The 15,108-nt window shown below is 41.9% G+C and overlaps 1 protein-coding gene across 4 annotated transcripts in view; it reads left to right on the forward strand.

The window, feature by feature from the left end:
• zfyve26 (zinc finger, FYVE domain containing 26) overlaps window positions 1–15,108 on the forward strand; it is an 81,913-nt gene that overhangs the window by 54,300 nt on the left and 12,505 nt on the right. For all 4 annotated transcript variants that reach the window (XM_054797503.1, XM_054797504.1, XM_054797501.1 and 1 more), the window contains 12 exons: window positions 3,886–4,135; window positions 4,204–4,305; window positions 5,226–5,392; window positions 5,467–5,603; window positions 7,311–7,339; window positions 7,456–7,592; window positions 7,663–7,883; window positions 10,785–10,932; window positions 11,023–11,232; window positions 12,330–12,545; window positions 12,636–12,833; window positions 12,900–12,980. In XM_054797503.1, coding sequence (XP_054653478.1) covers window positions 3,886–4,135; window positions 4,204–4,305; window positions 5,226–5,392; window positions 5,467–5,603; window positions 7,311–7,339; window positions 7,456–7,592; window positions 7,663–7,883; window positions 10,785–10,932; window positions 11,023–11,232; window positions 12,330–12,545; window positions 12,636–12,833; window positions 12,900–12,980 — 1,896 coding nt within the window. The remainder of the gene's footprint in view (window positions 1–3,885; window positions 4,136–4,203; window positions 4,306–5,225; window positions 5,393–5,466; window positions 5,604–7,310; window positions 7,340–7,455; window positions 7,593–7,662; window positions 7,884–10,784; window positions 10,933–11,022; window positions 11,233–12,329; window positions 12,546–12,635; window positions 12,834–12,899; window positions 12,981–15,108) is intronic.

Raw genomic sequence — 15,108 nt, forward strand, 5'->3', positions numbered from 1 at the left:
GACAAAATCGAAGTACTGTTGATCAGCTTATTCGACTAGAGACTTTTATTCGTAATGGCACTATTCGAGGTCATCATGTGGTGTCTGTCTTCTTTGATCTTGAGAAGGCATATGACACCACCTGGAAGTATGGTATTCTGTGAGATCGTTATAATGTTGGCTTAAGAGGCAGACTGACGATTTTCATTAAAAACTTCCTCAGTAATAGAGTGTTCCGAGTTCCCCTTGGATCGAGCCTCTCAAAATTATACAATCAAGAAACGGGAGTTCCTCAGGGTAGCATACTTTCTGTTACTTTGTTTTTGTTAAAGATCAACAACATTGTGGATGTTGTCACTCCTCGGTTGGACAGATCATTGTTTGTAGACGACTTTTGTATTTCTTGCTCTTCGGAGAATATGCCGACCATAGAAACAACTTTACAGAACTGCCTAAATAGAATCGAAAAGTGGGCTGATGAAAATGGTTTTCGCCTCTCAAGAACAAAGACGGTATGCATTCACTTCTGCAATAAAAGGTCTTTACACCCTGATCCGGAAGTTAAAATAAATGGTTCTGTCATCCCGGTTACCCAACAAACAGAATATCTTGGCCTGGTATTTGATAACAAGCTAACCTTTAAGGCTCATATTGATCATGTGAGACAAAAATGCCATAAAGCCTTAAACCTTTTCAAGGTAGTATCTAAAATGGATTGGGGTGCGGATCGCATTGTCCTGCTATGTCTCTCTAGGTCTTTAGTCGGATCAAAACTTGATTATGGCTGTGCAGTTTATAGCTCTGCTCGAAAGTCCTACCTTGATAAGTTAAAACCAATACAAAATCAAGGACTTAGAATTTGCCTGGGAGCTTTTCGTACTTCTCCAATGGAAAGCTGGTATGTGGAGGCAAATGAGCCTCCACTGCATTTAAGATATCAAAAACTATCTCTTAACTATGCAATCAAATTAAAGAATAACCCATTAAATCCAACGTATGAGCATACCTTCAGACCACAATACCGTGTTTTTTACGACCTTAAACCATCTTCCATCAAACCGTTTGGCTTTCGTGTTCGAGAAGCTCTAATGCAAGTTCTTGGTACCACTGATATTTCTCCATTCTTAGTACCCAATATTCCTCCTTGGGTGATCAGCGAACCTTTCATAGACTTGACATTAGCAACATTCAAAAAGGGCGTTACAAGCAATCTAGTCTACCTGGATAGATTTGGAGAAATAAGACACAAATATAGGAACTACCATGCTATCTATACAGATGGATCAAAAGATCACAATAAAGTAGGATCAGCCTGTATTAGTGGCACAATAAAAGAACAGGTTAGATTACCAGACAGTGCTTCCATATACACTGCCGACTTTTTGGCTTTGAAAATGGCTTTGGGTATAATACAAAACACTGATGGAAAACAATTTGTTATTTTCACGGACTCTCTATCTAGTTTAGTGGCTTTACAATGTAGAGATCTTAAACATCCCTATATTGTACACTTACTAGAATCATTATACAAAGTCGGTGTATTATCTAAACTGGTAGTTTTTGTTTGGATACCGAGCCACATAGGTATCAAAGGGAATGAAAAAGCTGTATGTTAGCAAAAGAGGCACTTAATATGGCTGTAACAGAAATGAAGATACCCTATACAGACCTAAAACCAAAGATGAATGAATACATAAAAATAAAGTGGCAAACGTCATGGGATTTAAATCCCGGTAACAAACTCTACCAACATCAGCCTATAATCGAACCACGTACTACAATCCCGTTAGCTAAGCGACGGGAAGACGCTGTGCTAACTCGTATTCAAATTGGTCATTCTCGCTTATCACACTCCTATTTACTTGCAGCAGAAAACCCTCCCCGTTGTACTTCATGTAATAGTACACTCTCAGTTAAACATATCCTTCTTGAATGCATTGAGTTTGCTCACATCCGTGTCAATTTTTATAATGTACCTGAGCTGAAAACCTTGTTCAGCGAAGTTCCGCGATCATGCATCATAGAGTTTCTTAAAGAAATAAATCTTTTTATTAGGTTTTAGATGATGGAAACAGGCCCCTTGGCAGGCCATTTTATTCAGTATCTAGTCTTACAGAGGAGACTTTAAGCCACCATCCCGTATAAAGAAAAGCCACACCATTTGAACATTAAAGAACCTACCGTACTTCTCTGTTCGAAAAGAGTAGGGAATTTTGCCCAGTAAAGTAGGTCACAGATTCTGTCTTACAAGCTCTACTCCCTAATTAAATTTATAGATTACACTCCCGAGAAACAGGTTTTGTCATTAATAACTTCACATATTAAGGTCCAGACACTTACATGACACTTTGTGTTGATAGTGTCGTTAAACTTTAATCAATCAATCAATCAATCCAGTTCGTTTTAGAATCGATTTTAAAATTTTGGTATTTGTTTTTAATGCCATTAACGGCTTTGCTCCGTTGTACCTGTCGGAGCTTTTAACTATCCGCAATCACGGCAGGGCCCTGCGTTCCTCAGGACAGCTTCTGTTAGAAGTCCCACGGGCAAAATACAAACAGTAGGGCGAACGCTGTTTCTCCGTCGCTGCTCCCAGACTGTGGAACAAACTGCCCACTGATATTCGCACCACTACTGAAGTCGGCCTTTTTAAATCGAAATTGAAAAGTCATTTATTTAGACAGGCAGCACTGAAGCACTTTCTTATCGAGTTCTTTTTGTGTTTACACAAAGTTTATGTTCTGTTTTATGCTGTGTTCTTATGTATCGTTTTATTGTAAAGCACTTTGGGAGCCTGTGGGCTATTGTAAAGCGCTATATAAATAAACTGTGACTGATTGATTGATTGATTGATTGATGATTGCACAGGCGACAGTGCACAGGAATACGGCGGGAGACAAATATATAATGCTAAGCATTTAGTGAGGTCAAATTTTTTTGAGGAGGCATTTTTGTGATGCAAATGTATTAATCATTTGAACGCATATTGTTTTGAGAAGCCAAAGTCTTTACTTAATTGTCCCAGCAATTTAGAGGAAGTACGTTCTTCATCACGAAAACCAGAACTGGACTTAGGAGACCAAGTGGAGCGGTAAGATGCTGTTAATGGACTACAATGCTAACGGGGATGTCATACAACTTCATGTGAAAAAATCCTGAGAAAAAGTCTGAGAAAAGTGTATAAAGTGTATGGTGAGGGGATTCACAGCCTGAAAACATAAATAATCATCGTAAAAAATAACGTTGGCTGCTTTGTGGATTTCACTTATTGCTATGTAGCTATAGCTATTTTAGGAACCTATCCCCCGTGATAAACGAAGGAACACTGTAGTTGCAAAAAATATTTTTTTGGAAATAAAACATGGTAGTGTAAATGTGGGAAAAAAACCTGTTTTGGTGGGGCGGGGGACTAGAGAGCGCCACAGCCGTCAGTCTGCCCAGGGCGTCATTCAGGCCAGAACCGCCGCTGCACACACAGCAGTGTTGAGTGAGACACACCTCCGTGTCGAGGCACAAGGGAACAGCGCAAATGCAGTCTCTGTCGACATGAACCGTGTGTTTGTTTCCGATCTCATGCTTCAAAGAAATAAGAAATCTTTGAAAATGATCAATACAGTATATCGCCTAGCTCTATAACGTCGTGGCTTTTTCCGCAACCTAAGTTTCCAAAAATGACAACTTTATTTTGTTTAGTTTCTCATAATATTACGGCTTAAAACAAAGTTTTGTCTTTGAATATTTAAACCTTATGCTGTTAAAATGATGTTATTTTTCCTCACAATATTATATTGTTCTCGTAAAATTACTTAATTTTAATATTTTAACTTTATTCTTGTAAAATTACTGCTGATTTTTAAATTGTTCCTGTTTTTTTTTTGTAAAATGATATTTTACATTCTGCCTCAGGTGATGCTAACCCTGCCGCCTGCCGCCAGGCAGGACTACTTCCCGCTGCTGTCGCAGCCGATGCTGATGCTGGAGCAGCTCTTAATGAACCTGAAGGTGGACTGGGCCGACGTGGCGGTGCGGACCCTCAGGAGCCTCCTGGCCGGCCAGGAGGCGGGCTTCGGGGTGGACGACGTCGACGAGCTTCTGGCCGAGTACGCCGGCAAGGCCCTTGACTTCACGTGCGCGCCCAGAGAGAGGTCCCGGTCCGGTCAGTACCCGGGAAACGGGGACGAGAATGTGCGGGTGTACCTAATGAAGCGTCCTCTTGTGTGTCAGACTCTGTCATAAGCCTGCAGGATGCGCTCTCGCAGTGTCCGGCTCAGGACAGCAGCAGCGCTTCATCGTCCGCTCGGCTCGAATCGCCGGCACCTTCTGCAAGTGAGTAGGCACTTCCTGTTAGACTCGATCATGTGACGCACCGCTGCTAATGCCAGGAGCATTCAGAAAGAAACCAGTGTTTTTCTAAGGCAGGGGTGTCCAAGTGTTTTTCCTACAGCGAGGGCCACAAGGTGAAAAATAAAGGATGCAACTTTGCCACTTTCATATTTTGTAAGAAGTCGTATATATTTTAAAAAAAAAACATGCATCTCAGCTTTGTCATTTCTGTGAAAAAGCCTATTATTATATTATAGATATTATTCAGTCCCAGCCATTTTTCAAAAGACGACCCCTTCAGTACCGACCATTTTAGACAATTTTGACTGAGGCACATACAGTAGAATATTGTGTTGTTTGTCTATATAAACATGAAACCTACCGAAAGAAACATTAGAATTGCGTCTTTCATCAGGAAAAAAACAGTTTGCTTCTACCTTTTCCTGTTCTTTAGTGACAAGCAGTAAAACGTAGGTAAGTTTCAGGAAAATATCATTTTTCTGAACCAAAAATTCCCACTTTATTTGTTGTTTTGTTTGTTTCTCGTAGTATTACAACTTTTAAGAAACAATCTATTGTTTTCTTTAATCATTGAAAATAGTTTTTTCTCTTAATATTTTGACTTTCATTCGTTCATTCATTTTCTATGCCACTTAATCCTCATTAGGGTTGAGGGAGTGTGCAGGAGCCTATCCCAGCTGACCCCTGAGCAGGATGCTTGGCACACCCTGGACTGGTCGCCACCCAATCGCAGCCAACATTTTTACTTTATTCGTGTAAAATTACAGCTATTTTTTTGTGGGTTTTTAAAATTTTATTTCTTTATTTTGCTATAGCCACGGGCCACGCTTTGGACACCCCTGTTGTAAGTGCTTGGGTGCGGAATGTAAGGTTGACATTTTCGCGGCGACGTCTCCCCTCAGGCGGCACGCACACGCCCTTGTCAAACAGCGCAGAAAGAGAGCGGGGGCGAAAACGCTCCTCGCCCGCCAAGTTCCAGCCTCCAGAACAACCCCCGGCCCAGAAGGACTGGGTGCCTGACACCCAGCAGCATGTTTGCATGGTGTGTCGGCGCGAGAGGTTCACCATGGTGAGCCTTCAGCCGCAGAGTAAATGAAGCGCAAGGATTTGGCAGAGATAACACAATTCCAACCGTGTCCGCAGTTCAACCGCCGGCATCACTGTCGAAGGTGCGGCCGCTTGGTTTGTCACGCTTGCTCCGAGCGGAGGATGCTCGTGGAGGGATGCCCCGGCGAGGAGGTCAGGGTCTGTGACCAGTGTTACTCCTACTTTTACCCAGAGTAAGTCGGACCCTGCTCATCCTGTGTGGCACTTTAATCATTCACTTGGCTTTTTGCATTTCAATTCAACTGTACCTGAGCTGTATCTTGTATTTTTATATACAGTTAAATCATTGTATTACATTACATTAAGATCAATTTATACCAATAAAATAAATACATAAAAAAATCCCCAACTTTATATGCAAGATATCTTCTGAAAGGAGTAAAATATGAAATTGTATCTGAACTCTTATATTTGTTCTATTCAAATCTAATCATTTTATTACATCAAATGAAAATACATAGTTTTTTAAAGTTATAAATTAGAGCAATACAAAATATATAGCTATCTATGCGAGATACCTTCTACTTCTGTACATACACTGGTGTGAAAAAGTGTTTGCCCCCCTCCTGATTTCTTTTTTTTGCGTGTTTGTCAAACTTAAATGTTTCAGATCAAATGTCAATATTAGTCAATGACAACACGTCTCAAAACTTTATGCAGTTTTGAAATTTATTATCAAGGGAGAAAAAAAAATCCAAAGCTACATGTCCCTGTGTGAAAACGTGATGTCCCCCTAAAGCTAATAAGTGGTTGGCCCCCCTTAGCAGCAACAACTGCAATCAAGCGTTTGTGATAACTTGCAATGAGTCTCTTCCAGCGCTGGGGAGGAACTCATCTTTGCAGAATTGTTGTCATTCAGCCTCATTGGAGGCTTTTCCTTTTTAAGGTCATGCCACAGCATCTCAATAGGATTCAGGTCAGGACTTGGACTAGACCACTCCAAAGTCTTCATCCATTCAGAGGTGGACTTGCTGGTGTGTTTTGGATCATTGTCCTGCTGCAGAACCCAAGTTGCTTTCAGCTTGAGGTCACCGACAGATGGCCAGACATTCTCCTTCAACATTTTTTGGTAGACAGCAGAATTCATGGTTATATTTCCTGAAGCTGCAAAACAGCCCCAGACCATCACACTACCACCACCATATTTTACTGTTGCTATGATGTTCTTTTTCTGAAATGCCAGATGTAATGGGACACACACCTTCCAAAAAGTTCAACTTTTGTCTGGTCAGACCACAGAGTATTTTCCCAAAGGTCTTGGGGATCATCAAGATGTTTTCTGCCAAAATTGAGACAAGCCTTAATGTTCTTTTTGTTCAGAAGTGGTTTTGGTCTTGGAACTCTGCCACGCAGGCTGTTTTTGCCCAGTGTCTTTCTTATGGTGGAGTCATGAACACTGACAATTAAGACGTGCCGTTCTTTGGCTGTTTGTTTGTTTGGCTGGGGTCTTTTGTGACCTTTTGGATGAGTCGTCGCTGAGTTCTTGGGGTCATTTTGGTTGGCCTGGGAAGGTTCACCACTGTTCCATGTTTTGGCCATTTGTGGATAATGGCTCTCACTGTGGTTTGCTGGAGTCCCCAAGCTTTTGAAATGGCTTTATAACCTTTTCCACACTGATAGATCTCAATTCATTTCAGGGGGTAATCACTTTTTCACACAGGGCCATGTAGCGTTGGATTTTTTAAATATTCAAATTAAATCATTTTATGACATTAAAGTACATCAAATATTTTAGAAATATGTCAATTATAGCAACAAAATAAACATATTTTCAGATAAAATAAAAAAGGCTCACTACATGCGCATGATATGTTTTATAAGGAATGAAATATAAAATTGAATATTTTATTGTTTTTTGTTGTTGTTGTTCCTATGTGCAGTTGTGATGACGAGCTGGAACCAAGTGAAGGTAAGCAAAGTTTTACTGTTTCTAGAAAGCATGAGGAGATGCGAAATAAATCTACCACAATGTTGCTGGAGGCACACGAGCAAGTTGTCACCTGGTGCATGTGCTCCTCCGTGCAGCGGCGGCGAGCCCCACGACGACAGGAGACGTCCTTGACGGCATGCTGCACCTGCCCGAGGTGGCCCCCAGGCAGTTTCGGGTGTCAACGGATCCCACAGAGAACCAGCTGCGGCGGAGCGAGTTCTACTACGAGCAGGTTGGGGAACGTCCTTAAAAAATAAAGAAGGGTTTGAGTGTTTTGTTGACGTCTTTATAAAACTCCCAAGGCACCAAGTGCACACCTCTGCGTGGCCATCTTGTCCCTGCACAGCAACCAGACTGTGTGCGGCCACCAGCTCATCGCCCATTGCCGCTCGCTGTCCCGGAAGCTGACCAACCCGGAGGTGGACGCCTGCCTGCTGACGGATGTTATGCGGCGGCTGCTCTTCAGCGCCAAGCTGATGTTTGTCAAAGTCGGGCGCAGCCAAGACCTCGCCCTGTGCGACAGGTGAGCTAGCTGGGCTCTCGCAGCTTTACTATTTCACACAGGCGTGTTGTCCAAAATCCATTCAGCCCTGCCAGCGTGCACTTCTGTGTGCCCGCAGCTTCAGTGCTCTTGAGTCCAGGAGCGCAAAAAACCTTTTTCTACTGAAAATGAAAGGAAGAAAACACATGCTCCTCAGCTATGGAGGACCAAATAGGATTAAATCAATCAATCAATCAATCAATATTTAAATAATTAATTCAAATGAATAAATACTTAACTAAATTAAATGTCATTAAATAATTAAATCGCTCAAGCGTAAAATAATTAAATGTGTCAATTAAATCAAATCTTTAAATAATTAAATGTGTCGTTAATTAAGTAAATCAATAAATGGATCTTTCAATTGTTAAAGTACCAGTTCATTTAATGTCAAACCATATATATTTATTTCACTATTTAATTAATTATTTGACTATTTATTCAATGATTTATTTCATGATTGAGTTAATGAATTTATTATTTAATTTCTTTTTCATTTATTTAATTAATTAATTGTTGAATTCTTTAATTATTTCACAGACTTGTGCATGCAACTTGATGAATTAATTTTACCTGTCACAACCATCCATCATAGTCTGTGGGCGGGACTAATGCAAATCTGGTCCAATGATCGGGTTGGTGTGAAGCTCTGAAGTCGGAGAAATATAATCCAACTTTGTCGGGAGTTGTTTGTTAATATTTGAAACCTTGCCGAGTATGTGGAAGCGGGATCTGCTGACCCAAAGCATGTAGCAGTAAAGACAAAGGAAGTTATTCAAGTTGTTGGAATAATTTCCACACTTCATGACCGATATGTTGAACGGAGAGTAGCTGAAAATGTGAAGGAAGCACCCCATGCTAACATTACATTTTAGCATCATGCTAGGTTGTGAGCTACACACGTGGACAAAAGTGTTGGTACCCTCCGTTCAACGAAAGAAAAACTCACAATGGTCACAGAAATAACTTGAAACTGAAAAAAGTAATAATAGATAAAAATTCTATGAAATGTAACCAATGAACGTCACACATTGCTTTTCAACCAGGCTTCAACAGAAATATTGAAAAAAATAAACTCATGAAACGGGCCTGGACCAAAATGATGGCACCCCTAGAAAAGAGTGAAAATAATGTGAGCAAAGGGACATGTTCATTCAAGTGTGTCCACTAACAGGTGTCTACAACCTTGCCATCAGTCACTGGGCCTATAGATAGGACTACAGTCAGTCCCTGTGCTGTTTGGTCACATGGTGTGTACCACACTCAACATGGACCAGAGGAAGCAAAGAAAACATTGTCTCAGGAGATTAGAAAGAAAATGATGGACAAGCATGTTAAAGGTAAAGGCTAGAAGACCATCTCCAAGCAGCTTGATGTTCCTGTGACAACAGTTGCACATATTATTCAGAAATGGAAGATCCATGGGACTGTAGCCAACCTCCCTGGACGTGGCCGCAGGAGGAAAATTGATGACAAATCAAAGAGACGGATAATACAAATGGTCACGAAAGAGCCCAGAAAAACTTGTAAAGAGATTAAAAGCGAACTTCAAGCTCAAGGAACATCAGTGTCAGATCCCACCATCCGTCGTTGTTTGGGCCACAGTGGACTTAATGGGAGAAGACCAAGGAGGACCCCACTGTTGAAAACAAGTCCTAAAAAAGCCAGACTGGACTTTGCCAGACTACATGAGCTTCTGGGAGAATGTCCTATGGACAGAGGAGAAAAAATGGAACTTTTTGGCAAGGCACATCAGCTCTACGTTCACAGACGAAAAAATGAAGCAGATCAAGAAAAGAACACTGTACCTACTGTGAAACATGGAGCAGGCTCTGTTATGTTCTGGGGCTGCTTTGCTGCATCTGGCACAGGGTGTCTGGAATCTGTGCAGGGTACAATGACATCTCAAGACTATCAAGGGATTCTAGAGAGAAATGTGCTGGCCAGTGTCAGAAAGCTTGGTCTCAGTCGCAGGTCATGGGTCTTGCAACAGGACAATGACCCAAAACACAGCTAAAAACACCCAAGAATGGCTCAGAGGACAACACTGGACTATTCTAAAGTGGCCTTCTATGAGCCCTGGCCTTCATCTTTGGAAGGAGCTGAAACATGCCTTCTGGAAAAGGCACCCTTCAACCCTGAGACAACTGGAGTCATTTGCTCATGAGGAGTGGACCAAAATACCTACTGAGAAGTGCAAAAGTCTCATTGACACTTCCAGGAATCGTTTGATTGCAGTGGTTGCCTCAAAAGGATGTGCAACAAGATATTAAGTTATGGGGTGCCATCATTTTGGTCCAGGCCTGTTTCATGAGTTTATTTTTTTCAATATTTCTGTTGAAGCATGGTTGAAAATCAATGTGTGACGTTCATTGGTTACATTTCATAGAATTTTAATCTATTATTACTTTTAGCAGATTCAAGTTATTTCTGTGACCATTGTTGTTCTTTCATTGAACGAAGGTACCAACACTTTTGTCCATGTGTGTATTTTAGTGTCATGCTAGGTTGTAAGCGGCATGCTAACATTACCTTTTAGCATTATGCTAGGTTGTGAGCTATATGCTCACATTACATTTTTGCATCAGACTAGGTTGTGATCTACAGGCTAGCATTGTATTTTAGCAACATGCTAGACTGTGTGCTACATGCTAACATTATAATTTATCATCATGCTAGGTTGTAAGCTATGTGCTAAAATTATATTTTAGCGTCATGCTAAGTTGTAAACTACATACTAACATTATATTTTAATGTGAAGTCAAACTAAATGATCAGTTCCCACATCTGGTTGGTAGTTGGCTGAGCTGCAGGCTTTGTTTTAAGATGTGTAGCGAAGCCTGCATTCTTTTAAGCTCTCCGACCGTCTCCTTCATTCCACAGTTACATCAGCAAAGTAGACGTGCTGAAGATTTTAGTGGCGGCTAATTACAAGCATGTTCCGTCCCTGGACGACATCCTGGAGACATCGGCTGTGATGCGACTGCGCAATCAGCTCTTGGAGGCGGAGTATTATCAGCTAGCTGTCGAGGTGAGGAGAATAATCGTCATGGATGTTCTCGTCATGTTCTCCGACTGATCCAGTCAAACAAGTTGTAAAACGGTGGCGCTCTTGTGGAAGGTGTCCACCAAGAGCGGTCTGGACCCTGGTGCTGTGTGGCAAGTCTGGGCCATGGCCTCGTTGAAGGCGGGTGACCTCACGGGGGCGCGGGAGAAGTTTGCACGCTGCCTGAAGGCTCCCGTGGACCGCAACCAGCTCAACCTGGGCCCAACGCTGCTCCAGGAGCTTGTGAAACACCTGGAGACCACTGTGAGACCCACTCTGTCCACGGTAGGGCATTAAAGGGACAGACACACTGTAGAGCAGGGTTGTCCAAAGCACGGCCCGGGGGACGCTTTTTTTGGTAGCCCGCAAAACTTCAATAATTAGCAGTCATTTTACAAAAGTAAAGTCCAAATATAAAAAAGAGCTGTAATCTGAGAAGAATAATTTTACTACCTTCTAATTCTATGGGAATAAACCGTCGCAGACATTTGCTGATGTAGTCCTGTTTGTTTCTGTTGTTTTGTTATTGTTGTAACAGTTGTTGTTGCCGCTGTTGTCCTTGTCTCTCTCTTTTTTGTCCCACGCCCATCCCTGCACCCCCCTCTCTGTTTTCTTTTCTCTTCTTCTCTGTCCCCTCCTGCTCCAGACCGGCTGTTCCAAATTAGCATAACAACAAAACATCAAACTCAAATAAATTCTGCATGACAGGGGAAATGTATATTACACTTTTCTCTGGCAGAGTCAATCTGTTGATCACGTGAGGGCATTTAGATCAATAATACTGTCTGCTCTGATGGCCGGACAGGACAAAAAAAAAGTTGCATTTTTCCGAGACTAAAATGGTAATAATATGAGGAAAAATGCCCAAGGGAGAATCCAACCCAGGTCTTCCCATCTCCAGACTGTTCCTGTGTTGGCCAACATGCTAACCACTAGACCACCGTGCGGCCCAATGAAATCGTCATGTTTGGAAAATGATATTATGGGAATAAAGTGAAAATATTATGAGCATGAAGTCCTAATTTTAAAGTTGGCGAAGATTATTTAAGAAGAAAGTTGAAATATAAAAAAAACAAAACAATAAGAACAGCAAAATGGTGAGAAAGAGGAGAAAATAGTGACGTTGATATGAATAATATTTTTTTTCATCCATATGACAAAGCTGAGATGCTTTTTCTTCAAGTATATCTAATGTCTTTACAAAATATCACAGTAGCAAAGTTTCATCCTTTCATGTTGTACTATGTGGCCCTCCCTGGAGGAAAAGGTTTAGACACCCCTGCAGCAGAGCTAAGAAAGGGTGTGAATTCCTGCATGGAGGAGAAGGATACCTTCCAATGCCTTGGAAGCCACATTTAATAGCGTTTCTTTGTGCATTGCAGTCTTGTAGCGAGGACATCTTGGCCTCCCTGCACGAGCTGGAGGAGGCTCTCAATGAGAACGGCCCTGTGGGGAAAACAGACTCCTGGAACCAGCGGAGCGTCCTCCATCAGGAGTGCCTGTACTACCTGAACACCTACGGCACTCTCTTGGCACGCGTCAGTTTCTACATGCGCCACGACAGCATGACCGAAGCGCTCTCACTGCTCCTCAACAAGGCCAGCCTCCATTTTTTTTTCCCCATTGAGCTGAGCAAACAGATGGTCTGCTGAATCCGTGTTCACGTCACGCTGTCTTCTCCCCGTCAGGGCTCCCTGGAGGATGTGTTCCTAGAGGGCGTGCTGCAGCCTGCTCTGGAGCGAGGGTGCTTGGGGACGTTGCAGGACATACTGGAGAAGCTGGACCCCAGTCTGGAAACGTGTAGCCGCTACCTCATCGCCTCCTGCCAGTTCCTGCAGCGGCGAGGCTACTTCCATACGCTCTATCAGCTCCAACAGTTCATGATGGTTAGATTTACTTTCATTTTCACCTGACTGCCTCTCACTGTGGTCATTGGATGTCCACATGCATAGGATCACGTGCGTGCGGCCATGACTTGCATCCGCTTCTTCACACATGGAGCCACTTCTTACCAGCAGCTGGGGGACCAACAGGTACACACACACACACACACACACACACACACACACACAGACACACAAAGGCCAATAAATTCATATACTGATGATCCCTGCACAGTCGCTATATAGCATTTATGGCTTTGCAAATTTGCAGCTTTTTCATTTCAAATTGGTAATAATAAATAACGATGGTAAATAAATACATAAAAAAATAACTATAAAAACATATACGTAATATATACAGTGGGTACGGAAAGTATTCAAACTCCTTTAAATTTCTCACTCTTTGTGTCATTGCAGCCATTTGCCAAAATCCAAAAAGTTCATTTTATTTCTCATTAATGTACACTCAGCACCCCATCTTGACAGAAAAAGAACAGAAATGTAGAAATGTTTGCAAATTCATTAAAAAAGAAAAACTGAAATAAGACATGGTCATAAGTATTCAGACCCTTTGCAGCGACATTCATATTTAACTCCCATGCTGTCCATTTCTTCTGATCCTCCTTGAGATGGTTCTGCTCCTTTATTGGAGTCCAGCTGTGTTTAATTCAAGTGATTGGACTTGATTAGGAAAGGCACATACCTGTCTATATAAGACCTTACAGCTCACAGTGTATGTCAGAGCAAATGAGAATCATGAGGTCGAAGGAACTGCCCAAGGAGCGCAGAGACAGAATTGTGGCAAGGCACAGATCTGGCCAAGGTTGCAAAAGAATTTCTGCAGCCCTCAAGGTTCCTGGAGCACAGTGGCCTCCATAATCCTCCAATGGAAGAAGTTTGGGATGACCACAACTCTGCCTAGACCTGGCCGTCCAGCCAACCTGAGCAATGGTGGGAGAAGAGCCTTGGTGAGAGACGTAAAGAACCCAAAGATCACTGTTTCTAAACTCCAGAGATGCAGCAGGGAGACACAAAGTCAACTATCACTGCAGCCTTCCACCAGTCGGGGCTTTATGGCAGAGTGGCCTGATGGAAGCCTCTCCTAAGTGCAAGACACATGAAAGCCTGCATCGAGTTTGCCAAAAAACACATGACGGACTCCCAGACAATGACAAATAACATTCTCTGGTTTGATGAAACCAAGATTGAACTTTTTGGTGTTAATTCTAAGCGGTATGTGTGGAGAAAACCAGGCACTGCTCATCACCTGCCCAGTACAATCCCGACAGTGAAACATGGTGGTGGGAGCATCATGTTGTGGGGGTGTTTTTCAGCTGCAGGGACAGGACAACTGGTTGCAATTGAAGGAAAGATGAATGATATCCTGGAAGAAAACCTCTTCCAGAGTGCTCAGGACCTCAGACTGGGCCGAAGGTTCACCTTTCAACAGGACAACTGTTCAGAACAACTCTGTGACCGTTCTTGACCGGCCCAGCCAGAGCCCTGACCTAAACCCAATTGAGCATCTCTGGAGAGACCTGAAAATGGCTGTCCACCAACGTTCACCATCCAACCTGACAGAACTGGAGAGGATCTGCAAGGAAGAATGGCAGAGGATCCCCAAATCCAGGTGTGAAAAACGTGTTGCATCATTCTCAAGACGACTCATGGCTGGACTAAAGGGTACAAAAGGGTGCTTCTACTCAATACTGAGTCTGAATACTTATGACCATGTGATATTTCAGTTTTTCTTTTTAAATAATGGGCCAAAAATTGCTATCTGTCTTTTTTTGTCAAGATGGGGTGCTGAGTGTACATTAATGAGAAATAAAATAAACTTTTTGGATTTTGGCAAATGGTTGCAATGACACAGAGAGTGTGAGGGTCTGAATACTTTCCGTACCCACTGTAAGTCAATCGACAAGTCCTTAAATAATTATACAAATGTATAAATAAATTAAAACATTAAATAAAAACATCTTATTGATGTGTGAATACGGATCAAATGTGCAGCATCTACCCCACAATTTGTGCGTGTTTATGGCTGTATGCTAAATAACTTAACTAATTGGTCAATAAATATGTCAGTCATTAATTATTAAATAATACATTAAAAAAAACATCTCGTTTGTCAGTAGAAATGTTATAAATACTATTCAGGTTAAAATGTACAGCATATATCACTGTAAAAAAAAAGCAATATGTCCATGTTTATGTTTATGCTAAATAATATAAAATATAATTCAATAATTACTAAATAATTATTCCATACGATAAT

This window comes from Dunckerocampus dactyliophorus, chromosome 13, assembly GCF_027744805.1.
Source record: "Dunckerocampus dactyliophorus isolate RoL2022-P2 chromosome 13, RoL_Ddac_1.1, whole genome shotgun sequence".
Taxonomy (NCBI): Eukaryota; Metazoa; Chordata; class Actinopteri; order Syngnathiformes; family Syngnathidae; genus Dunckerocampus; species Dunckerocampus dactyliophorus.